Source organism: Melozone crissalis, unplaced genomic scaffold (assembly GCF_028551555.1).
Source record: "Melozone crissalis strain CALT ecotype California unplaced genomic scaffold, PUWL_Pcris_2 ptg000008l_1, whole genome shotgun sequence".
Classification (NCBI taxonomy): domain Eukaryota; kingdom Metazoa; phylum Chordata; class Aves; order Passeriformes; family Passerellidae; genus Melozone; species Melozone crissalis.
The window spans coordinates 4,905,000-4,931,047 of NW_026535786.1; the positions used below are offsets into that span (position 1 = coordinate 4,905,000).

General features: G+C 38.0%; 1 protein-coding gene across 1 annotated transcript; it reads left to right on the forward strand.

Moving 5' to 3' along the window:
• The first annotated feature begins 11,937 nt into the window (after positions 1 to 11,937).
• CHORDC1 (cysteine and histidine rich domain containing 1) lies at positions 11,938 to 24,546 on the forward strand. The gene is made up of 11 exons (XM_054269771.1): positions 11,938 to 12,136; positions 15,520 to 15,569; positions 17,586 to 17,642; positions 18,118 to 18,278; positions 18,857 to 18,957; positions 19,891 to 19,949; positions 20,962 to 21,032; positions 21,308 to 21,413; positions 22,477 to 22,596; positions 23,227 to 23,289; positions 23,813 to 24,546. The coding sequence occupies exons 1-11, from the start codon at positions 12,073 to 12,075 to the stop codon at positions 23,954 to 23,956; spliced, it is 996 nt and encodes a 331-aa protein (XP_054125746.1). The 5' UTR covers positions 11,938 to 12,072; the 3' UTR covers positions 23,957 to 24,546.
• The last annotated feature ends 1,502 nt before the right edge of the window (positions 24,547 to 26,048 follow it).

Sequence of the window (26,048 nt, forward strand, 5' to 3'; positions counted from 1 at the left end):
TCTTTCATTCTGATTTCACCTGGGATGTTTCTAGTTTAAGGTGCTGAGACCACTCTGAGTGAAAGCAGAGAAAATGCGGATGGTGGGATTTCAATTCAAAAGTCCACTCTTGATCCAAATTTAAATGCTAATGGAGATTAATCCAATTACTCAGAGTTTCCAGGCAATTGCGTTCTTAGCTCTCTTCACCTGGGTGTAGAAAAATCTGGGCTTTATTCTCAGCACAAATCTCTTTTGTTTCTGCATTTTGCTTTTGCATTCCTCACCCTCATGTGCCCAGTTTCTGCAGGGACCATCATTTTTATTGATGACTTCAGTCTCCTACTTTGTCTTTTTCGTACTTTGTCCGTGATATCGTGATATATTTATTTTTCTCATTGGAAATGGCAGTCCCTGTGGATCACATTTAAGAAATATGCTTTGTTTTTCTCACACCTTCTCTAAGATCAAGGACCCAAAGGAAGTGGCCCAAAGATTTCCAGAGATTCAAAGGCCACAAGAGGGAAAACATTGTTTTACAGAGGAAAGGACAGAGGCAATAATCAGCCTACAACAGTAGCACAGAACTTAGGGAGGATGACCTACTTCTGGAGAGGCAACAATGCCTCTTCAAATGCTCTACTGCTCTGTTCCACTGCATCTCTCCCTTACAGTTCATGATTAAATCAGAGTAATCATACAAGGGAAAGAAAATTCCACATATGTTACAATTAGATTTAAAAAATGCCCTTTCAAAGCTCAGCGTCACAGATCATCTTTGATTTTAAAGACATTTTATTAGTCATGATGACTCCATATAAGCCCGAATCCATTGCAATAATATTGAAGATGACAGCATAACCAAAAAATAAGGGAAATGAAGGCAGACATTGTATTCATTATTCCTTTATATTGCAATATCTTCTGCAGGATAAATCAAGTGGATTTTACAAGCTGGGTGTTAAAGCACAGATTCATTTTTCATAGCTTTCAAACACATTTTTCTGCATTAAGCAAACAACTGACAAATAAAGGCTAAACTGTGCTTTTGGAGTCAAGCCATCCCTCAAGCAGTTCTACATGAATCACACTGTGTTTATTGGTAGCCTCAGAAAAACAAGCAGTAGCCCTGACTAATGACAACAAACGTAATAAAATAGCTATGCCTCATTGCTTCTAGAAAAGAGATGTAGCATACCCACATTCCTGCTTGTTCTGATGTTACAGTGACTTTTTTGTCAGTGCCAGACAAGAAAGACATCCTTTCTCAAATTATTTCTTAAGGAAGGAGAAGCTGACCAACAGCAAGTAAATTAGGTACGACACAAGTTACCTGGATTTTATTCTTTGTCATGATAAAGACTTCCCACATGACTCAGACAAGTCATTCTTAATATCTCTCTCTCTGTTCCCAAGAATTATGTATGAAAATAATTACTTCAGTGTGTATTAAGAAAATGTTCATTGCATATTACTTGACACTATGGCAAGCAGAGTCAGACAGCCCAAGATCTTGCACATGTGGGATGAGTCTAATTGTTTTGAGAGATGTTATATACAAGCACAATAACATGGTTACAATAAAAGAGTCTGATTCATTATTGCAATTATATTCCCAGGAATACATAGGAAAGATTATACCTGAGTAATATTTCATAGTATTTTTCTTCAGAGCCTGAGAAATCACTGGAATGTTGAAACACAAGTGCCAGCATTCCTTTCTCAAGACAAGACTAAACAGAGAGTATTTAGAGCAGCAGCACCACCTATCGGTAAATTTGTCACCAAATTACCAAAAAGCAAACAGAAAATTACCAAAGCAGATCATGAAATGAATTGCAAGTTATAACCTGCAAACTTTATCTTCAACTGTATCATCCTTACTGCCAAGATCCATGTGAAACTAGGATCCACATCAAGGGGTACCGGCATTATTAGTGCCACAGAATTCTTCTTCCACATGAACCTGTTCTTTTATTATAGGCACTGTTTCCTTGAGCCACAACTCAACTTTTTACCCTGCCTTATTTGTGCAGAGGCTTCAGATAAAAATCGGGGTGGTTCTTCAAAGTGAGTATACACAGGAAAGAATGTTCCAGGAAGAGGTAAAGCCATCGTAAGTGGCAAACAGTTTATCAAGCTGTCAGCAGTGTCAGCTCTGGCTGTGAAATCTGAAAGAGCAACAAATGCAAGGTTAGTGAGTGATTATTACTTGAGGAAGGGTGGCATTCACATAACTGTGAAAACAGGGAAATCTCACAGTTCTTACTGATGAGATTGTTTTTTCCAATGTGGAACAGCAATGCAAATACCTAGAAGATCATAATGAAAATACCCATCTCATCACTCTAGCGTGCAGATAAATATTTTGCTTGCTAATACAGTTTTCTATGGAGATGTTAAACAAGGATTATGGCACCCTGTAATAAAGGCAAAATTACATAGAAAGGAAACTGCTATCAACTGTAGAGATGTGAGCAACAACCTGGGGGGAGAACCCAACAAAAAAACCAAAGCAGACAATTTCGCCAAATAAGCTCAAAATTAGTAAAATCTGTGGTCAGTCTAGTATCACATAATGTCATGCTATTTTCATTGAGAGTTTCAGCCTTTCTAGACCAAGAACCCATCCTCTGGCAGGTGCTGTTGAGCTGAAACCACATGGTGTAGTTTACATATCCCCATTGCCCATACACTTATCTGCCACTAGGTATTACTGCAAGGCACTGTTCCTGTGGAGGTTCTGACCTAAGGCAGACCTGGCCATCACATCACTTGTTCTGCAGCTGAGCATCCTCTCAGAAGAGCTGCTCCAAAGACTCTGTGCTCTTCTACTGCCAGCACAAGTTCAGCATGCAAAGCACATGCATCCACTGGGATCTAGTCTACAACCACAGAAGTCTGGATACAAGGACCTCCAGCCTCCCTTGCACAACTAATATGGATTTTTTTGTTGAGACCACTAGTAACTAAGTGCCTGCTCGCATATCTTTTGAAATAACTTAGTTTTATCATGGATTTAGGCTAAAATAGCTGGTCACATGACAATTTACAGGCTACTTTGGAGAGTTCTGAGACCAGCCCAGCAGCTGAAATGACAAATGCATACCCTGGTTTTGCTGGTCCTACTTCTAATTACTCATTCCTGAGAACATGATCAGTGTCAGCAGTTTCAGCACTTAAGTTTCTCCTGGTGGTTATATATGATGCACAGTTTTCCTGGTTTTAAAATTTCTTACTGACTGACAGGTCCATTTATTTACAGCTTAATAGACAGGCTGCAGGCTTCACTTACATCATTGCAATAGGATAAAGAGAAATACAAGCTGTGTGAAGAACATGTGGCAGTTGGGTGTCCTTATTCCTCACTTGGTCTCAATGGAAAATTTCAAAGGGGTCAACATAGGACACCCTACAGAATGTGAGCTTTTCCTCTTTTTACTGCTATAGGGTTTTTATTTCAGTTCTAGGAAAGTGACTCTCCAGAAGTTTTGTGGAATTCAGGCTCTTTGCAAGAACTGTGGAGGCAATCGCTCTCCAGATGGAAGCATTACCCACAAATAACTGCACTGACATTTTCTCCTTTGCTCTTTTCCTCTCATGTCACAGCCACATTAATAAGTCACTAGGAGCAGGAAATGGAGACCAAGTTGTTTCAGATGACTAATAGAGTTCAGATAACCCAATTAATTTAGTGTCCAACCTAAGGCACTTTAAAAGAACCTCAATTTTTCAGCAAATAGTCATTCAGCATTATATGAAGATAAAATAACATTCAAAAATCTCAAAGGAGATGCCAAATACCAATTTAAAGTAAATGGGAACATCTTTGGGTTTCATTACAGCTTCTCAGACTTTGAGATTAAAAAATCATATATTATTTCTAAAAGATTCACTTGTGCCTATCTAGAAATTACACTTTTTTTACCCTGCGCATTTGAAATTGCAGTCACTGTGCACTTCAGAACTGTGCTGAACTGAACTCCATATCTGCAAATAATTTCTGAATAATGTGGTCCTTTTTCCCCCATTTTTCAACAAAACAGAAGGATAATGCTTTTTTTTTAAACAGTACTGACAAAATATCAAAGGTCTCCACTAAAAGCATCTTCTTCTTCATCAGCTCCCTTTGATTTCATGTCACTATTTTTGTTCCACAAAATAAACATTTTGTCTCCTTTTTTCTTGAGATGAAACAGTTAAATACAGACAAAGAACTAATAAGCATTACAGCAATGATCTCTAAATACAATTTTAGGAAATTTATTACATGAACATTTGAATTTTCATTGGATAAGTTCATTTTGAGTTAACCTTCTCCTAGCTTTTGCCTAAAGAGAAAACAGGGCTGTTGGCAAAACTTGGGTTTTTCAAATGCCCAGCTGTTGAAATGTATTTTACAATCTTACCTCTGGCATCTTTACTACATGTTTGCCTAAAAGAGACCTTTCCTACGAATATGCTTTCTCAGCATATGTGTAAAATGGATGTTTGAATTTTGTGATTATCTCAGTATCTTGGCATTTTCTTCACACAGTATGTCCCTGGTTTTTGCCATGTTTTGTATATCTGTATTCTAATATTTATATATCTATTTATATCCATGCCTACTTATAATTTGTATTTCCTGATATCTTTTCCTGTGTTTTAAACCAGTTCATTTCATATCTTCATCACTGTCATTGTTGAGCCTCCACTAGAAATTCTGCACACAGTGTCCCAAACAACTTCATATTTATACGGTAAGAACAGTGAAAGGGGACAGAAGCACATATGATAAAATAGTCTGTAGTAATCTTCTAGGTGAATGTTTTTCTAAATCAAAACTTCAGTAAGAGGAGACTGCTGCAGTCACTGTAAAAAGCCAATTTTAAAAAGAGCATCAGGTGCAAAATTGTAAGAGTGGCAGAACTTGCTGCTTGCTCTGGGCTTCCTCCTTTTTTTTTTTTTCCTGCACAGCTCCAGCAGCTCCAGCCTGCTTGCTTGTTTATAAGCCAGGCAGCTTATAAGTAAGAGATTGATGCTCTTTTGAACTGCTGTTTCAGGTTACTGGTAGCTAGATCAAGCACAGAATGTTTTATTTTTCTGGGTTATTTTATTGCGCTGACTCTTCCCAATGTCACACTAAAGCCTTGCTCCCTCTATTTCCAAACTATCCAGTAAGTTTAAAAAAAATAAACCAAAAACCCCAAGAAACCACAAAAATCATAGTTACCATAGAAACTATCTCTTAGGTACAGAACAATTTCTTAAAGAAGTCTGCAGAGGAGTACTGTGTATCATCAGAGCTGTGACACAATGGTTAAGAAAAAATGAGGGACAGGCTGTGCTCCAGACCCTGAATTTCTCACAAGTTTCTTGCAGTGATGAAGAGTGACTCTGTTGAAATAGGAATGGCTATGTGCACAGAGCCATTATAATGGACAAAAGTCCATCACAAAACAATAAAACAGAGTAATAAAAACCTATCCCTTTGCACCTTCAAGTTGTTACACTTGATAAGAGTATGACTGGGGTGTTGCATCAGTCCGAGCCGATGATTATCACTCTTTGCATTTGTGTTTACATCTGTGAAAGAATGACAGAGTTCCTCTGGATGGAAATAATGTGTTATCTGGGCTTCTCATAGTACTGACATCTTCTAGTCTTGTGATACTATGAGGAAAATAAATCTCTTGTCATTCCAGCCCATAAATGGCTCCCTTTGGCATTAAAAAGTCTGTAAAAGCCATAATTACAATTGCAAAAAAAACAGAGACAAAACTCAAGTAACAGATCCTACATGCATTCCCAATGCATGACATCTCAGGCATAAGTGCAGACACTTTTCTACTCAAAGATGCTGCCAAATGAAAAAAAATGTCACTGCTATTTGTTCCTGCTACCAAAAAAAATATGTTTTCTGAACTGCATTTCAAAATCATTTTGTATTGAGAATGCCTTCTGGAACACAATCCAGAGCTGTTACAGGAGAATTCTGCTACCACCTTCTGGCTGACAGAAATTCTTAGCACTTATTTAACCAGCACACACTGAGTTCATAATGCGTTTGCTGTTTTTCAGTCTGCACTCTTCACATGTTACTGCCCCATCTTCTTTAATACATAAATAGGAGTTACACACAAAAACTCAAACTGTCATTTTGCAAACCCTTCTGTTTTGTATTTTTCATAACCAAAATTAAACTTCCTGGCATAAAACTAAGTGGGCTCTTTCCACGTCTTATCCCTCTCAAAAAAGTGTTGCAATTCAATCCAATTTATTTCATTATCAATGAACAGAGAAATCCATTGTTAACACTACTAAGAAAAATACTTCACACAAAGTGGTCTTGTAAATTATTTTGCACACTTCTCCCACTGCATGTTCAATTAGTCCCACTAACTTCACAGCATCAGAAACAAATGTAATCAGTATGCCAGATAGCTGTTTTTACTTGAATCTACTTGTCTGCAGTAAAATGAATGAAAAAATAAAAAGAGCATAATCAGATCATAGCCTCCTTAGCTTTTCTACCGTTGCCACAATTTATTCTTAAAACTTCTGTAGCTCCCAAACAAAATCAGCACTTTTTCTCTTTTGCTCTTAGTAAGTAGCCAGACATTAGCTCCAGAAAAGCCTGAAGCTGTCAGATTCAAGTTTCAGAATCCTTATGACAAACAAATTTACACTGTGTATTTAGGCATTTATAATACCCTTCTTTTGAAAACAACATCAGATGTGGGGAACTGTCCAAGAGAGCACCTCGAAGGAGTTTGGTAATACTGACCAAGCGAGAGTACTCATGAAGAAAGTGTAGAAGAGCAAAGTAAAGATCATCATTATTTACCAGAACTAAGGCCAGGTCACTTGTAATGTAAGCCCTTTCTATTGCTGAAACTGGTGCTCAGAACTTCAACCAGATTTCAACCACCTCCAAGGGAAAAGAAGAAAAAAGGACAAAAAGCTGGAGATAGAAGTTCAAACACTCCATGAAAATATCCACCAAGTTAAAGTGAACATGTTACTATACTGTAACTTTTAAGTATCTGATCAAGAGACTCACAGAACCATTAAGCTGGATGAGGGACCCCAAACATCACCCAGTCCCCTGCCATGGGAAGCGATGCTACCCACTAGATAAAGCTGCTCAAAGCCCCATCTAACCTGGCCTCTCACACTTCCATTCTCCAAGCAACCTGTTCCAGTGCCTCACAACCCTCACAGAAAAGAACTCCCTAATACCTAATCTAAACCTGACCTCTTGCCCTTTAAAGACATTATCCCTTGTCCCATCACTATGTGTCTGTGTATAAAGTCCCTCTCCAGCTCTCTTGCAGCCCTCCTTGTACTGGAAAGATGCTCTAAGGTCTCCCCGCAGCTTTCTCTTCTCCAGGCTGAACAAGCCCAACTCTTTCAGCCTTTCTTCAAAAGAGAGGTGTTGCAGCCCTCTGGCATCTTCATGGCTCTCCTCTGGACTTGCTTCAACAGGCCAACATCTTTCTTGTGCTAGGGGCCCCAGAGCTGAACACAGCAGGTGAGATCTCATCAGAGTAGAACATAGGGACAGGATCCCCTTCCTCGCCCTGCTGGCCACGCTGAATTGATGCAGCCCAGGACATGGCTGGCTTTCTGAGCTGTGAGTGCCAGGCTGTGTTGCGCTTCTTAGCCACCAACACACCCCAGTCCTCAGGGCTGCTCTTATTCCATTCTTGGCCCAGCCTGGACCTGTGCTTGGGATTGCATTGTTCCATGTGCAGGACCTTGCACTTGGCCTTGTTGAACTTCCTAAAGTTTATGCAAGCTCACCTCTCAAGTCTGCTAAAGTCCCTCTGGATGGCATATTTAGTTTCAGTTCTTCTCCCACCAGTATTCCTGTAATCCATCAATTTTGTGTTTGAACTGCTTTGGGTCACAGCATTAGTGTGCTGTATGTAGCTACATGAATTATCTTACTATTTTCTGTCTTCTAAGGAGTTGAATTCTTTAAATTTCAACATAGCATTTATGTTTAATAATTCACAGATTGTGTAGCATTTCAATCTTCTTTCAGCTGCAGGAAGGATGAAAAAGGTCATTATAATACATGCATTGCTACAAGTTATGACAAAGCAGCACTCTGGAGAATGGCTGTACATATTGCATCAAACGGGTTTTACTTTCTGCAGTGAGGTCAAAGGCTTAGAAAAATTTAAATGGGGAAGCATCAATATATTATCCCATATCCTAGTGAACTCAGTAATGGAATTTTCAGTCTCCTTAGCAGCACCTGACAGCAGACTTCTGAAAACTGCCTAAAACATTATAGTGTTTTCTAGATTTTGCAGGCACCAAGGCTACTTGGAAAATTACCTTTGAAAATTCTGCCTTAAATGAATTCCAACAATTGCACAGCAAGTCTGTGCTAAAGTCTGATATCAAAGGAGGTGGTGAGCCTTAATGAAGCATCTACTTAAATTCAGGTCGTGCTTTAGCAGCAAGCACTCTGGCGGATTATTAGAAGCGGATGCTGTTTAATCTCTCTTGCCTCCTGGGAAAACCTGGCATTTAAAAAATTACAGAAGGGGCAGAAAAGTGTTCTCTCCCAAAGAGTCAGTTGTTCTGCCTCGCCATGAAACATGACATTTTAAGATGTTCTGCCCATCAAATCTGAACATATTCGGATGAACAGGACAGTTTCTTGCAAACTCTGCAGGCTTTTGGCTTTTAGATTTACAAGGATTTACATTTGTATTTTAAATGTCTGCTAAGCTTCCTAAAGAAAGGATTTGTTTAATTATTTCACATTTTGATATTTTCAGATCTGAAACAGAGCTACCTGCCTTGATTTTAAATGAGTCCTTAGAATCCATTTAAATTTCAAGGACTCACCCTCTGTTCCAAGGAAATTAAAGGAGCCCAAAATGCCCTCTGTCTCTGATTAGAAACAAAAATATTCTGGAGTGATGCAACAAAGCTCTCACCTGAAGCTTGAGTATTGAAAATCTTCTCTCCCTCCTTCAGATTTACTGAAAACTGGTTTAGTTTGAGGCTTTTTTGCAATCCCATATTCAACAGTTCTGCACAAAATCAGGACATTTCCTGATTTGAAGACTCCAGGATGAAAGACTCCTCACTCAACAAACTGGAAAGGAAATTAGATTTACAAAGATTCTGCATTTTGAGAAGTGAGCTGAAACATTCTGTTTCTTTACAGATTCCAGTTCTACAGGGAAGCTATGCCATTTCCAATGCATTGGAAATACACTCAAGTCCCATTAACCGTGGATGAGATGGAATGAATTTTAACTGGCAGAAATTCAAGGTGGCTTTTTTCAGGGAAATCTTTGCACAGAATCTAGCTCAATGAAAAATAAAATTAAAAAAAAAAAAGGGGGAAGAAAAGGGGGTTGGGGGGATATTAATACCTCTGCTATCATACAAACCTAAAATCTAGAGTGTATATTCCCCTGTGTTCTGTCTGTTATATATATGTCTGTTCAAGGTAGAACACTGCTCTCAAAATTTTTTAACTGTAACATTTCTGACATGAGAAAAATAGAGCAGATGTATTTAAAATAAAAAGCATGCACCCACAAATCTTTCACTATTTCTCAGATAAGATATCTTATAACATCTAATACAAGATCCAATCACTAAAGGCACCATAAAAGCTTGTCTAACACTCTGGAATCCAACACTTTGGAAGACTTTGAAAATAAAGACAAACTGAAAATAAAGACAAAAATTATCTACGTACTTTTCATATTTTAAGTTCTATGGAATCAAAATCCAGTGATCATCCATTACACCATTATTCCTTATCACTCTGAATCTCATATGACAAGTTTCTACACAAAATATATAGGAATAAATTAAATTTAAGTCTGTCATGCCGACAAGATGATTATCTAAATCTTATTTGAACAAGTTACTTTCTACCTTTCTACCTTTTCAAAACTGTGTTGAAAGCCTCTCATGCCTTCCTATTAAGCACAAAAAATGCCTTTTTGAAGCTGTGCAGACTTCTGTGAGATGAGGATTACGTACTGTCAATTAGTAGTATTGTTTTGTGCCAAATACACACGATTTCAAGAGCTTATTACAAACCATTATTTGCTTTTATAGTGTTCTGGGAAACAAAACACCTCATTCTATGTAGTGTCGTAGTGTCACATACAAAGACGATGGATACAGCTCGGTGACTTTCAGAGATCTGACTGTGTGTGTTAAAATTAACAACAAACTGAGTCTTCAGGTGAATTTTCTTTAATGCCATACACTGTAGAATTTTGAATTATGAAGCAAATGCATTCTTGTTTGATTTCTGTCTGGAAGATATAAAGGCAGGTCTCCATATCAGTGAGACAGTAATTAGGTGGGGAATCTATACATGATACTTTTTGGGAACACATGGATTGTATTTTTCTTTTCACAAGTCTCCTCTGAGTGTTAGAAGCAAACTCCATTACTAATGTCATAGGAATGCTACTGTTTAATCCAGTAAATACCACACTGCTAAAATAACTCCTCCTGAATTTTTAAAAAATATTCTTTGAACAGAAATTGAAGCTGCCTCTGCAGAAGCATAACATTTTTGCATTTTTGCAAAATGTTGGCTCCTTCTAAAATGGATGTATGCTTTCACGCTATGGCTGAAATGCAACCATGGTCACAGAAATACCACAAAACTTATTTTATGGATATAAATCCCATTTTATTTTCATGTGGCACTTTCACTGACAAGGAAACATGAATTGTAGGTTTTAAGATCAATTTTTCACCTTATGAAGAATTGATAACGTAATGATGTAATGATGCACATACACCCATATGCAACATTTTTGTCCACCTTCTACTTATTTTACAAGGCATCTAACAAAAAAGAAATAATGCTTTTATATAGAAAGAGAAGCATTCTTATGTATCCCCTTTCTTTCCAAACTCTTATTACCACCTGCATTTATACACTAAAAGGCTTCTGGTAAATAGCAAGAGAATGGAGTTTTTTTCTATAAACTACAAGATGCCTCAGTAGGAAATGCAGATCAGAGAGAAGCACTCGGTATTCAATGGCTCAAACAAATGTGTATCTTTATGTGACACACACAAAAAAAGATGCCAGCAGACATCAGGCATCAACTCACAAGTTTGCAGAAGACCAGGGCTACATCAGATGCAGTCTCCTGATGATCCTTTTGCATCCTGAAACTCCTTTTTAAGAGGCACTTTTTTTGTTCATTCTGTGCAGGCATGCAGAATTTCTCATAGTCTGTACAAACACCTAGGCAATTCTATTTTAAAAGCTGTGCTGTAGGTGTTTAACTAGGAGGAATCAATTTGTAATTGCTCACAGAAATGTAGATGTCTGTAGTTATGTATTTAGAACAGCATGTAGTGACAAGAGAAGGATTGGCTTCAAACTGAAAATTTTAGACTCAGTAGTAGGAAAGCATTTATTTTGAGGGTGCTGAGGCAGTGGGACAGTGGATGCCTGATCCCTGGTGTTCCAGGCCAGGTTGGATGGAGCTCGGAGCACCGTGGTCTAGTGAAGTGTCCTTCCCTATCGTGGTGGGGTTGGAATTAGATGATCTCGAAGGTCCCTTCCACTGCAAACTATTCTATGATTTTAAATACAACCTCTATAATGCACACTACATAGAGCATATGTAAGTTGGCCAGCTGTCAGGAGCCGCCGGGTAAACTTTCAGGCAACTAACAGAACATAAATTAGTGTTTTTCAAAATAGGCCTCTGATCCTGGCATCTGTGCTTCTGTGCAGATGAGACAACCTTTTAATACGTACACACAGACATTTATTTCAAATCAAACTCAAAAGCGGCAGAAATCTCCGGAGGCCAAGCATTCGCCCATAGCCGCGGCCCCACTCACTGCGCGGCCCAGCGCCCGGCGGTTCCGCGGCCCCGCAGCAGCGCCTGCGCGGCCGCCCGCTCGCTCTCGCCGGCCCCCGAAGCTTCGTGAAGATTCCGGAAGGCTCCGGCCGGCTCTTTCCGCCGCCGGAGCTGCCCCGCCCCCGGGACTGCTGCCCGGCTTCCTTCCTTCCTTCTCTCTTCCTTCCGCCGTGTTCCAGCGGGCTCGGCTCTCCCGGGCGGCGGGGCAGGTGGTGCCGTGGCCATGTCGCTGCTCTGCTACAACCGGGGCTGCGGGCAGCGCTTCGACCCCGAGAACAACACGGAGGGTGAGGGCGGCGGAGGGGCCGGGGCCGGGGCCGGTGCCGGTGCGTCGCTGGCTGCCAGCGCGGGGAGCGGGGGCGGCCCCGGCGCTCTGCGGGGCGGTGTGAGCCCGGCCGGGCCCGGGCCCCGCGGCGCTGCGGGGCTCTCAGCCGGCCCCGGGTGCGGTTGCCCGGCGACACGCGTGTGGGGCCGGGGCAGGCCCGGCGCAGCACGGCGCTGTCATGTGTGCCAAAGGCTCTCAAGGCCAGCCTGGGCTTCTCTGCTGAGGGCCTCTGTGGGTGTTGCATTCATCGCAGTTACCAGCGGGTTTTTGCTTTTTAGTTTGGTTGGCTGGTTGGTTTGGTTTTTGGTTTTTTTTTTTAGTTTAAGTGTGTGGATTTGCAGCAGGTAATTAAATGTGCCTGAATTGCACGCATGTGCCTGTTCTTCCATGTGCCTTGAGCGCTTGCAGTGCTTCTGTGTTTGCTGAGAATGCTAGTGAAGCATGTTTAAACGTATTTAAGCCCCTCTGTCGTTTGGGGTTTCATAATTCCGCAGAGGTGCAGAAGGGTGAGTTGAGTTTTCTTTCAGAAGGCTCGCCCTCACCTGGTTTATAAAGTAACTGTGTTGGTTGAATTTCTAGAATGCTCTCTTTGTAGTAATTTAAGTTTTAGTGGCCCCCAGGGCTAGAAGTAGGCTAACATGTTCTAGCTTGTACATTTTTCGTGGTTTAGAACCGTGGCAGTAAAGAGTGTTTATTTTCCTGAGCTACGTGGTTTTGCACAGACAGGGGCAACATATTGAGTAGGATTTGCTAATGTTAGTAACAGCAGAAGTGGGCACAGTTGTGGAATGTTTACATTTAGGGATCTATTCCACCACCGCCCCTACACCCCTTTGCCCCAAAAGGCAAACCAGATATTTATTGTTTAAAAAAAGAAAAAAAAAATCAAATCCTATTAGGACTTTGTGACCCGTGCTCCTTATAAAAGTAACGCTTCTTTACAGTTTGTGATCAAGCTGTAGTAAGCTAGGTCAGGTTGGCGTGGCCATATGCTAGCTCTGTGGTGCTTGGGTTGGGGTAACAATTTCATGGCATGCATGTGCCTGTTTGTTTCAGTAAGTGGCTGGAACATGTAGTGGAATCGCTGTGCCCTAGACTAAGCATTTCTGAAGGCAAATGCAATTATTTACAGATCTGTACAGGCAACCAGGTTTTGCATATGGGTGACCCCTGCAAATTTCTACTTCAATATTTAATGAAAGGACTAATAAAGTGCTTTAAGGATGCAGCAGTAAGGTGATAGTAGTGTGTGCATGGTAGGATCAGTTTGACTATGAAATTGACATAAAAAAAGCTCCAAACAAACAAAAACCTGATAAATTATAGTACTTGTGTCTCCAGAAATTATCTAAAGGGTTAGAGAAAATGGCTGTGAAATACTTTGGTCTTCCTGGTAAAGGGAGGATGTTAACAGCAGTGGAGAGGTAACTTGTTTGTTTGTTTGGGGTTTTTTTCAGTGAAAATGTAGAATAGCAACCAAAAGCTGCAGCAATCTGATCTCATACAAATCAGAACTAGGATAAGCTTTTATCTGTTTATATCCTGATTTTCTGTTGGGCTCGGTGTGAGCACAGACGGGCTGGTGCTTTACTGTGCTCTAGCAGGCACAGTGATCAGACTGCTCAGTGGTCAGATCGTGCTGGCTCTGCTGAGGCTCTGCAGAGCTCCTTGTCCTGGCACCTTCTCTCCTGGAGCATGCAGGGCCCTCAGGAGGCAGCAGCCAAGCAGGCTGTCATTTGCTCCACCTGGTACCTACGACAGGGCAGGCTCCAGGGAGAGAGGAGAAAGGATTGCACTTGGCCAGATGGACCACCAGGCACCTGTCTGTGTCTGCCTTGAGCTGGAGCATAGCCACCCCTGAGTTGGTTGATTTTGTGATGGTTCTGGTCTCTAAAACGGTAGCTGTTATTAGCAGCATCTCTCTAGTGAATAATTAGAAATATTCATTTAAGTCGTCTGACTCAGAAATAATCTTTGCTATAAAACAGAGTTTATTTTTATTCTCATGGTACTTAAAATGACATACTTTCATACTTTTGGAAAAGAATAACCTCTGCTTTTATTTTTATTTGATTTAACAATGAAGTCCTGGTCATTATGCAAAATAACCATCTACTTCCTTTTTAATTTTCCTGTGAGATTTGCCAGTGTTAGCTTTTCATGCAGAAACTGAAGGAATTGATAGAGGTTTATGGATATATTTGTAAGTCTTGCTGGAGGACTAATGTCCTAAAATATGTGCATTTTGAGTTTAGGTGGGAACTGATGTCCCTCAGACTGTATTAGTGCTTTAAACACAGGCACTGAATATAAAATCAAAGGAAATTGTACAAAATTAGGTTTCTTTAAAAATCTACATATTTATAAAAAAGATAAAACCATTTGGGTTGGGTTTTTTCCTATTAAATATCTGTAGGCAGATTGCTAATGAAGTTATCACTTTTTTCTTTTGCTTCCTATTATGTGCTTTGTAACTGTTTGTGTCACTTTTAAGTGTTTCTAATTTTTCTTTAAAGGCTGAAAGATAGTGCTTAGAGTGAAGCCAGTAAAATACTGTTCATGCAGTAACTGTCAGTGAGAAGTTATATAATCAGAGTAGTTTTATTATTAAGTAAAAGAGAACAGCTGTAGCTGTGTAATGTTGATAAACATTTGTGAATACAAACACTTTCATTAATGGAGATTGTACTTTATAGACATAAAAACAGTGCAGTGTTTGTACAGAATCTATTAGTAATAAATCATATTGATACATCAAAATTGCCTGCATGTGGAAGACTAACCCTTGGGTTCAAATCCTTAGGTGGCTTAGGATGCTACAAACATTGAAAGAAAACAAAGTGGTTACTGTTCAAATCATGAACTCATGATTTGCATCAAGAGACTTTTTTAACAGAATACTTCTCGACAAAGCTCTGATCAGGTTCAAAAAGATGTATTTGAAGCCATAAATCAGTGTTTTCTGTCTGTCAGGCAGCCGTAGGGTCACTTTCTTACTTCTGCAAAATAACAAGGAAGGCCTAATTACTGATGGAGGCAGGGATGATCCATAGAGAGTTTCCTTGTTCCTCATGGAAGTAGTAGTTTGTCTTAGATACTTGCTTTCTAGTTTGTGTTGTGTAATCCTTAAGAAGAAAGAAGACCTCATTATTTATGTTTATTATATGCACTCAGATTGCTTTTTTGGAGGAATCTGGATTTTTCTGAGTAATGATGTGCCCTCAGGGAAGTGGGGCAGCTCATGGCATACGTTAATTGTGAATGTGGCATTTTTGCTGGGTTTGTAATCATATGAATAAATATTCTTGGTGTGCCTCAATATTAATAATAATCATTGCCTTCTAGATTCATGCACGTACCATCCAGGTGTGCCCGTTTTTCATGATGCTCTCAAAGTAAGTATGCAACTGTCCTTTTAAGTATTGTCTATTATCTGCTTGGTTTTTCATCTTTTTAATTTTAGATCTTTCAATGTTGAGAAACTGATGTTTAGCCTATCATGAACAACCCCATGAAATTAGAAAAGCACAGTTACTAATTCCTGAAAAAGAAATTTAAAACTCCACTCATATGGTCTAAATGCCATGCAAGTCTAGATGACTGTTTCCTGTTGATTAACTGACTTTAGGTCTCTCAGCAGTGTAATTAGGTCCTCTAGATAGGACTGTGGAGCCATTGAGAGGTTTCATACTCTTTAAATTAATTAAGCTGCTTGGAATTCAGAGCAGCTGCTTGTGGTCTAATGTGGCCAGGGCACTAATGTGTATGTGACATTTGTCTGCTGTAAAACACAGTCATGTTCATTTAATCAGCCAAATGAGAATGTTGGTTAAATTAGGACTGGTCACCCATGCCTCTTATGCAGCTGTCCAGGATTCTTGGGCTCCATCTTCAGTGAAGAATTAAATGTACCTGTGATGGGTCTCCAGTGCTTAGGCCGACTGCACAGCTCATCGTTTTGTGCTAAACTGTTTTCCCTCTTCAAGGATCTACTGGATGCATACGAAGTGCTTACAAGGGATCATTTCAGACATAACTGCTGAAACAGTGCTGGAAATCATTCTAATAATTTAATTGTGTGTAGTCAAAAATCTGGTGTCCAAAAATGGAGCCTGGCTCTTTATTAATACTGATGTAGCCTAAGTGGCTTTTCTTAGAACACTAAACTGCTGTTTAGCTGAGCTGTGAGGGAGTGAGTGTTTTTTTTTTTTCTTGGTACTTAGGAACTACTTCTACTGGAAGTGCATCTCCTCTCAACAATGTGGTGTCTTTTGGCCTTGTGAAAGCTTCTGCGTTTGTGCTGGGCAGTGTGTTTGCTCTGAGCTGTTGCTTATATTGCAGTACCTGACTCTGGAATCAGCCATCGTGTTTCACTGGCAAATTGGGGCAAATACTCTTAGATCAAATACTGTACAGTTGCTTAGACAATGGTAATTTTTTTGTACAAAATTACAGCTGTGCTCAGAGCACAGTACAAAAATCTTCTACATAATTATAAAGAAAGAAATTGTTCAGTTAGCTCAAAAACTTATGTTTACTCTCTTTTTCTCTTACATACTCACTGTTTACAAACAAGTACCACTTTCCTCCTTATCCTTATCCTGCCTCTTGCCTCTTAATTAAAAATTTATCATAATTGCAAATGTGCAGTTTTCTTCATGCGATGAGTTCTAGATAATCTAGGTGGGCAGGATGAACCTTTTGTCTCCTCAATTGTGGAAATAGTTTATATTTTGAGGGTATTTTAGAACTACCCACCTAAAACCCATTGTGTTGCACCACTTAAGCTTTCAAAGCAGTGGTGCATTAGTCAGTCTGTTGCCTCTAATAAGCTTCTTTGAGTTCTAAGATATATTATTCACAGTGGCAAGGCAATTTGCTCTAAAGTTGAATTTATGGTTTATATAATAAAAAGTGCTCTTGGTTGATGTAGTTGGATACCTGTGCAATGCACATATCCAACTCTGTTGGTGGGAAATAAGAAATTGAAAGATCTGAGTGGTGCTCAAGAAAAGGAAAAAAAATCTCTCTAATTTTTGGAAGAGGGCCTTGAGCATTGAGCCACAGGTGAGCCTGGTCTCAGGTGTAGTCTTTGTTTTGCTTACATGTTACTCAATCAGATGAAGTAACATTTCTGTTCTCTATTGACACAGAGTTGGCACCTAACTTGTCATGGAAGTATTGCCTCACATTTACTGAACTTTTTGATTAAGGCAGCACCAGCAAACTATAAGACTTCTCTGACTTTTAAAAATGCAGATGATGCTATTGTCCACAGTAGGGAAGAAAACAATTGCTAATTTTGATATGCCACATCTTTTAAAGAAAAATAATAAATATTTTGCATTTTTAAAGCTGTTGTCAAGTTCAGTGGTCATGCCTATGTTGTTTCTCTTCCAAAATGTTTGTAGGGCTGGTCATGTTGTAAGAGGAGAACAACAGACTTTTCTGACTTCTTAAGCATTGTGGTATGTACTCATGATTCTTTACAATTTCTATACTTGTCAAGTGACAGTGATTAATATTAAATGATGCATGTGCTTACATGTTTTAAATTAGCCTAATTCTGTTGAAACTGTCTTAATTCTTATATGCTCTTATTTTTTTCATATAATGCTGAAGTCAAAGCTCATTTTCAAGCTTTGTTAAAATGATCAAAATAGTTTTGGATAGAACTGCTTGCTAATAAAGAAGAATGGTCAGCATCTATTGCCTCTTTCTTGACTACAGAAAGTATGTGTTTTTCTTTTAACTTATATTGAAAATGAGAATATTTTCCACTTTGGTAGGGTTTCCTTTGCAGCCAGTGTTAAGAGTGGGCTACAGGAAAAGATGGAGCTGAAGAAATGAGTCAAAAGACTTGTTGCAGTTTTTGTTGATTTGTAATGTATGTGCACTACACTGCATTTATATATAAATTAAAACATATGTTTTCCACAATAGGGCTGTACAAAGGGTTTCCACAACAGCGAGAAACCTCCTGAGCCTGTTAAACCAGAAGTCAAAACTACCTCTGAGCGAAAGGAGCTAGCTGAACTGAAACCCAAATTTCAAGAACACATAATTCAGGCACCAAAACCATTGGAAACAATTAAGAGACCAAGGTACAGTATATGCAACTTAAGGTTTTCCAGATTTGTAGTCAGTTGGTCAAGTTAAAGCTTGCTTGGTTATTCAGTGTTGTACATTTCATGAAGTCTAGAAATTCTAAAATTAACCGTAGAAGACCTTGGTTTTTGTAGAAGTGATGTTGTTATCCTGGGCTTCAAAATATGAGAAAAGAATTCTGGTTATGAAAAAGAAGTGCTTGATCTTTCAACACCATAAGCGAAAATTGAAGTCTATAACCTCATAGCTTAAAATGCCACTAGAAACTGTGTTAAGTGTTTTAAACAGTAATAAAAATAATTTTGGGATGCTTCTATTTAGATTCCTTAGTGTCGCTGATTTATTTTTATTTTTGTAGAATATTTAGGATTTCCAGTTCAAAGCCAAGACTGCCTTCTAAGTTTCTAGTCTGTTTTTTCATAAACAGTACAGATTGGCATTTACAACTGTAGTTTGTTTGTTGAAGGGAGGTTTGAAAGGAAGAGCCTTGTAGGAAGATTAAAAGTTACTCCTTTGTCTTCTATAAATTCTTTCTCATGAAATAAGTTGACACTAATACATGGATTTTTTTTAGCCCAGATGAGCCAATGACAAATTTGCAGCTTAAAGTGTCAGCTTCCTTGAAACAAGCTCTCGATAAACTGAAACTGTCATCAGAAAATGAAGGGAGAAAAGGTAAGGAGACAGAGAGATTAAGTAGGTATGTGATGCTAAGTGTCACAAAAATAAATGAAATGCTGATCTTGTCATTTCTGAAGTGATAGTTTCCTGTAATTATGTTCTTTTTCTTAATAATCTGAAATACCTTCCAGTCCAGGAAATGATGGTTGAAGTTCAGATGTGCGTAGCATGGAGACTTGGTTGTCAGGAGCAGTTCATTGTCATTACCATTATTTGAACTGTGTCTTTTCTAAGATTTTGTTTAGAATGGCTGTAATGGGAACATCCATTTCTGAATATGTGACTGACAGAGTTACCGAGAAATGAACTTTACTCCCTATTATTGCAGAGACAGTATCATCATATAAGGCCTTCATAAATTGGTGGAATTCCTTGGAAGACTAGTCGGTTCTCCCTTGTCTGTTTTTCCTCTTTCTTCTTCCTACATTTTATTTGGAATTTGGTTCCAGAACTACACTGCTCCTTAGGTTATTTTGTAATTTCAACCTACGCTTGTGGCTATTTTATGCTCTTTTGTTCTTGTGCCAAGCTAATTTAGCTCTTCTTTCTCCATGGTATCCAAATTATTTCCTTGTGTGCATTTATAGACAGCAGTTGAAGCCTTTTACATTCTTAGTTTTACAAAACTGAACTAGGTGAATGATTGTTCACTTCCCCTGTGATTGTAATGATCCTCTTCATCTTTTTTTATTTACCCCACTTAAAATATGTAAAGATACAGAGCCTAGAATTTGATGCATAGGTAATAGAGCTTTTGGAATGTTTCTCTCTACCTCTCTGGCAGATTTCGCTGTCAGGCAGAAAATAGAATCTTGAAGAGGAAGGTTTTTCTAATCTCCTCCTCGGCTCATTTTAGTTGTTAATAAAGCAAAGTGTTCAGTTGATTATATAATTCATTTGCTATTTTCTGTAATAATCTGTTTACAGAGGAAGATAGTGATGAAATCAAGATTGGGACGGCATGTAAAAATGCAGGCTGTTCAAAAGTAAGTGGTTTAGTTGTACTCTAAATGCAGCTGCTCAGCTATTAAGTGAGCAGTTTTAGTTTTTTATGTGCTACAAGTTAATTTGGAAAAGGCACAAAATCCATTGGGTTTAACAAATGCATATTTGATAACATGTTTTAGTATGAACAAATGTGAGTTGTTTGCAGAAAGTCGAAGATTTTTTTTCCTAAACCTGTCATGAACTTCTAATTATTAAGCTTGTCAAATCCATGGTACTGAGATGTTTCAACTTAACATATTAAATATAGTGTTGGTGAGAGGTAGCTTACTGATAACACTTGAGTTGCTCTTGATAATGTGTATAGATCAGAAGTATCTACAGATCTTAGCAGTTAATGCTTCCTGCAAGAAGAATTAAAAAGTCAGTGTTTTAACACATCTGGTACCAAAATTAGTCATTATATTACGTAGTCATTTTAAGTGAAAATTACACTGACAGGCTTGTTTTGTGTAAAAGGGGACAGGAAAATTTTAATAGCTGTATTACCTGGCAGATTTTGCATTATCTACTGAAGCTCTGGTGGGAGGAGAACTTTGGCAGTCTTTGTGTTGGGAAGAACTGACCTGATATTCAGTGGCTAAGTTGTATATTGTTTATTTTACTTTCTGTAGAGAATCCATGTGTTTTATGAATGACAGGTTTAATTTATTTTCAAGTTAAGTTCTTGTTTTCTCTGAATGCTCAGGGTATTTTAAAGACAAAAATCTCCATGAGGATCTGCAGCAGCCTTTATGAACATAAGTGGTGTCACCATTGATGTATGCCATTGAACTAATATAAAGTACAGCTTCTTAGCAGTGCCAGACAACCTTCTGTGAAGGAAGGTTGAACACTTAATTTGAAAAGCTAGAACAAGCCATTAAATCTAGAGTATTTACCCAAAAGCTTTGTCGTACTTTGGTCATTATTTCTGGGTTTTGTTGTGTTTTATTTTATTCCTTGCTCCAAATCCTGCAGCAGTAATACTCTTTAAATGCTTTGTCCCACCAGACATACGAAGGACCGCAGAGCACAGAGGAAGTATGTATATACCATTCTGGTGTACCTATTTTCCATGAAGGGTTAGTATTCAGCTAACTTCCATTTTTGTACCTCTGTTCTGTGAAGGGTTAGTATTCAGTTAACTTCAGGTTTTTATAACTAGTTTATTGTGTTTTCTTGCTTTCTTTGTAAATGTTGCCTTGATTTATTCTCTATTCCCTCTTCTGTCAAAAATGACAATGCTTGAAAAGAATATATGGAAGTAACAGTAATACTGCATAAAGGAAAGAGCTTAAATGTTCACTGTAAATAGTGTCCTAAATATTGTTTGTTAATTACTTTGCAAACTTTCAAGGATGAAGTATTGGAGCTGTTGTAAAAGAAAAACTTCTGACTTCAATACATTTTTAGCTCAAGAAGGCTGCACAAGAGGAACACACGTATGGACTAAAAAGGATGCAGTAAGTAGCATTAAGATTGCATTCTGTAACTGGCTATTCTGAATTTTGAATACTGAAATGTAGTTTGTAGCTTGATTGAGTTATTATTGTAGCTGAGCTATTACAGATCACCACCTTTGACATAATGTGGAGGCTATATAATGTACGTAGCAGGAAAACTGAGAAATGGAGTGTGAAGTAGTCTGTGGTACAGGAGTACTTAATTCTTTAAGAATATTGTATTTGGTCATACGATGGATACAGGTGAACAAAAAGTTCCTGTTATGAATGTGTTGTCTGTTGCTGAGGCAAAAAGGGTTTGACATTGCAAACATCAGGAATATTTAACAAAAGAAAATAAAGATATGTTATAAAAAGTGTAGTTTCATTACTTCATTCCTGAGCAATTACTTCATAAATCCTTTACTTCTTTTAAATCTTAAAATTGCTGCTTGCTTTGAATATTTATATTTTTGCTCACGAACTATTTGCAAGTGCAAAAAGTAGAGATTAAAAAAAAGTTGAAGTGGTGAGTCTAAAGCAGGAGAGTGTAGAAAAAGACTAAAGAATTTATCCACATTTAAAGAAACCATGAGTATATTAATTGTATGTGTATTGAGATAATCGGTTTTTATCCAGCAAGGAATTTTTTTACGTTAGCTTTTTGCTTTAATTTTCACGGTTTTTTTCACAGTTTACTTACTTTTTCTGCATCAGAGAACAGAGAGTAATACTTTTTTTTGCAGGACTATGAAGCATTCTTGGAGTCATGGCATTCTTTCTCTGTGTTCAGTTCCTTTTTGTAACCTGCTGGCTAACTGTCTTGGAAATGCAGTTGACCCACCAAGTACAATTTTTTTTTTTTTGTTGTAGTTTGTTTGAGAGGGAGATACTGAAATTCTTAGTAAAAAGAATTGGAAGTGGAGTCTTGAATCTTCTGTGAAGATGAAATACAGTCCTTTATTAGCTGTGCTAATTAGCTATTAGAAAAAGTCCTGGGCGTTTATGCTATTAATCTTGTAAAAAAAATATTCAAATGTAGTTCTAAGTCTTTTTTTCTTCCTGTACTTTTTTCCTTATATAGGGTACTAAAGTAGTTCCATGCAGGCATGATTGGCACCAGACTGGAGGAGAAGTGACTGTTTCTGTATATGCTAAAAACTCCGTCCCTGATCTGAGCTACGTAGAAGCTAATAGCACAATGGTGAGCCTCTACCCTAAGTTCAGCAACTTGAACCTAGGAAAATCTGCTCAGTTTTATTTACAAAACAGAGATACCATAAGACTCTTTTTTGAGTAACTGCTTTTTCTTGGCATTTGTGTTTGTTCAAGTATGTATAGCTTTTTTCTCCCTTCTGTTTGGACATCTGCACTTTAATGTGTGGGGGTTTTTTAAAGCTGCAATAAAAGTATGCAAAAAAAAAATCTTTGATTTGACTTCCATAATTAAAACTCAAGCATTATGGGTTTGCATCACCATGTGTCTAAATAATTATAGAGTCATCATTTACTTGTATTTGACTTAATGTAATTTGATACCATTCTTCATTGTATGCTGTTTCACAGCTACTAATATTAAACAGGTGTTAAAATGCCTCTCTTATTTCTTAATCTAAAATGATAAGATACCAGTGGTCACTGTTGATTGCAACTGTATCGTAATCTATTAAAATAGATACTCATCTCTATTTCAGAGGGATAATTTTATCACTTTGGTCATTGTAGGATCCAAGTCCTAAAGTCCTATTCTGTTTAAATATGCTCGGGGTGTCAGATGTTTTATTAACATGATAAACTTTTCTATTTTTTTTTTTGTTTTTTTTTTCCTGTTAAGGTAAATATCCATATTGTATTTGAAGGAGAAAAGGAGTTTCATCGTACTGTGAAGTTATGGGGAGTAAGTATAAAAATATGTTTTCTATTAAAAAGAAACAAACAAAAAATCTAACAAAAAACCCCAAAAGGAAACTGAAGCATAAGCCATTAGCTTTTTCTCTTTCAAAATGGTGTGGTTTTCCTCATTACTCTGTTTTTTGAAATAATTTCTCTTGCATGACATTGAGTAATTACATTTAAATCTTAATTAAAGGACCCTGGAGATAAAGTGTGACATCATGATAGGCGTTGCTTTGTACAGAAGGTGGCCTTCCAAGGTCCTTTCTGATCCCAACACCATGGTAGTGGTATTGCAGAAAACCCTTGTTTATGCATGTTAGCCAATGTGTGTTAGATATGCATTGGCATATGTTTATGCCATAAGCATTCCATAGCTTGGGAATGGGAAACAGTCTTTATTTTTCAAGATACTAGAGGGATCTTCATCTGCCTAAACATCTACTGAAATTTAGTGATGAGGTACTCCCTAACTTAAATCCCCAGTATCTGTTAAATTAAAGCATGAAACACCTTTACTGTTCCAGGTGATCGATGTAAAGAGGAGTTACGTGAACATGACCGCTACAAAGATTGAGCTCACTATGAGAAAAGCAGAGCCCCTGCTATGGGCAAGTCTGGAGTTACCAGTCTCCAACACACAACCAAAACAGGAGAGTTCGGATCAATAACAATTCCAAGAGACGAGTTATTTCCCATGATGAAGTGGTGACTTGCTACTGTAATCAAATATTTAACTTTTATATAGATTTCTTTTTTTTAATGCTAGTTCATCTGTTCCCTTCTAGAAAGAAATTTGACGCACAGCAAATGGGGGTGTAAACTTGAAAGGGTAACAGTTATTTCTGCTCTTGCTCCCATGGGTATGTTTATGCTAGATGTGATGTCTCCATGGGAATTTAGAGTAAAACAGCTATTGCCCTTTGCTTGCAGCCTTCCCTTCCATGCACTGACTATCCCAGTAGATGTGCTCTCTGTTCACAGTGAGTGTCTTTGTTTTTCAGCTGTTCTGTTTAGACTGAATGCATTTGGTAGCCTTTGTTAAATTCAACACTGTTATGAAGCTTACAGTAATGCAGATACAAAAATCTGAGACTGAACTGATTGGCATGTAATTCTACATCTAGAGTAAAAGGTTACATAAACAGACATAGGAAGTTGTACACTTGTAGACTTTTGTGTTCTGAAACGAAGATTTCTTTCAATACCTGTTGGCTTATGTAGGAATGAAATGAATGGTGTTATTCCAAGGATTTCAGTACTGCTGACTCCTGCTGTCTTTCATGTATCAAAGCAGATCAGGTTAAAATTTTAAAAAAGGTGACAAGAAGGGATTTTTTTTTACTCTTTTACATTTGCTATTTCAGTAGTTAAATATAAAAGCAAATGGACAGTGAAATGGCTGTACAATTTAGTATTTCAGCTGTGAAGAGTATGCAAACAGCAAACTATTGTAAAATTACCAAAGTGCTGTATATATTTGGCAGCCTTTAGAATGTATAGTCTGTCCTATTTTACAACATTGAAAATCTCAAGATTCTTCTCAAAGTAGATGGATATGTGTAGTAGGAGAAGCCAGGACACGCTGTAGGTGTCTCGGTAAAACAATTTTCATACAGATATGTGTATCTCTTGCCTCTAAGGATGGTCATCTAAGAACTGCAGTTATATACAGGGCAAAACTTAAGAGAAACAATATGCTTTACAATCTCTGTCTCATATCGTAATTGTACCTTTGACTCCAAATACTTTAAAAGAGTACTGTATCTTTTCAGCAGACTGTAATTAGAAATTTAGAAATCAAGACCTTAGTTTTGTTTTCAGTTCATCAGTAAAGGTGTGTGGCTGAAAACAGGATAGCTGTAAAGATGCAATTTTTTTTTTTTTAATCCAGGCAGCAACACACAGAGTAACGTTACTTTCTATTTCTGGTTGGAATAGTTTCTTAAATTTGGCTTGCAGCTGAAATAAAGATGTTTTCCTATTAAAGTAATAAAAAATGCACAGCATTTATTGTGCCTAATCCTGTATACGTAAACAAGAGGGTTTGTGGATTGTTAAATGCGTGGATGTTCATCTATCAGCCTTGGCAGACCTGGAATAGTGTCAGGAGAAACACAGGGTGTAGTAAAGGCATTCTGAAGTGAAATGCAGATTTCTGAGAATCTTGCTGTTTTCCAGTAGGTATGATTTGACTCAGATTTCTGTCTCTAACAGTACTTGAAATCCTACTTCATGCTTAAAGTAGTAGGAAATGCATTACCAAAGAAACCATCCCTGAACACCAAGAAGGTAACACTGCTGATACAAATATATATGTATACATGCATAAAATTGTTTTGGTGCTTCTCTACCTTAATTTAAGATCCTTTGCTTCAACTACTTAGTTTGAGCATAACTGTATGCTCCTTTGGGCCCTTTTAAAAAATTTCAGCTCTGAGTTCTGCTGTATAGATTCTGTTAACCTCTAATAATGCCTTTTTTTCCTCTTTTCTTTTTAAATCTGAAAATGTCAGGTACTGCAAAGTGATAGGATACTAGCTTATAAAATACATGCCTGCCAGGTGGTCCTCTGGAAATTGAACAGATGCTTCTTGATGTGTTCTGAACCAACAAGTGGAGTACTTATTAGTTAGTGTGACACTGAGAAACATCAGTGGATGAAAAATTCTAGATAGCTGTAGCTACTAGCATGCCATCTGTGTTGGTGGGTGCAGAACTCTGAACTTGGACAGTAAAATTAGTTGTGGTTAAATGCCAGGA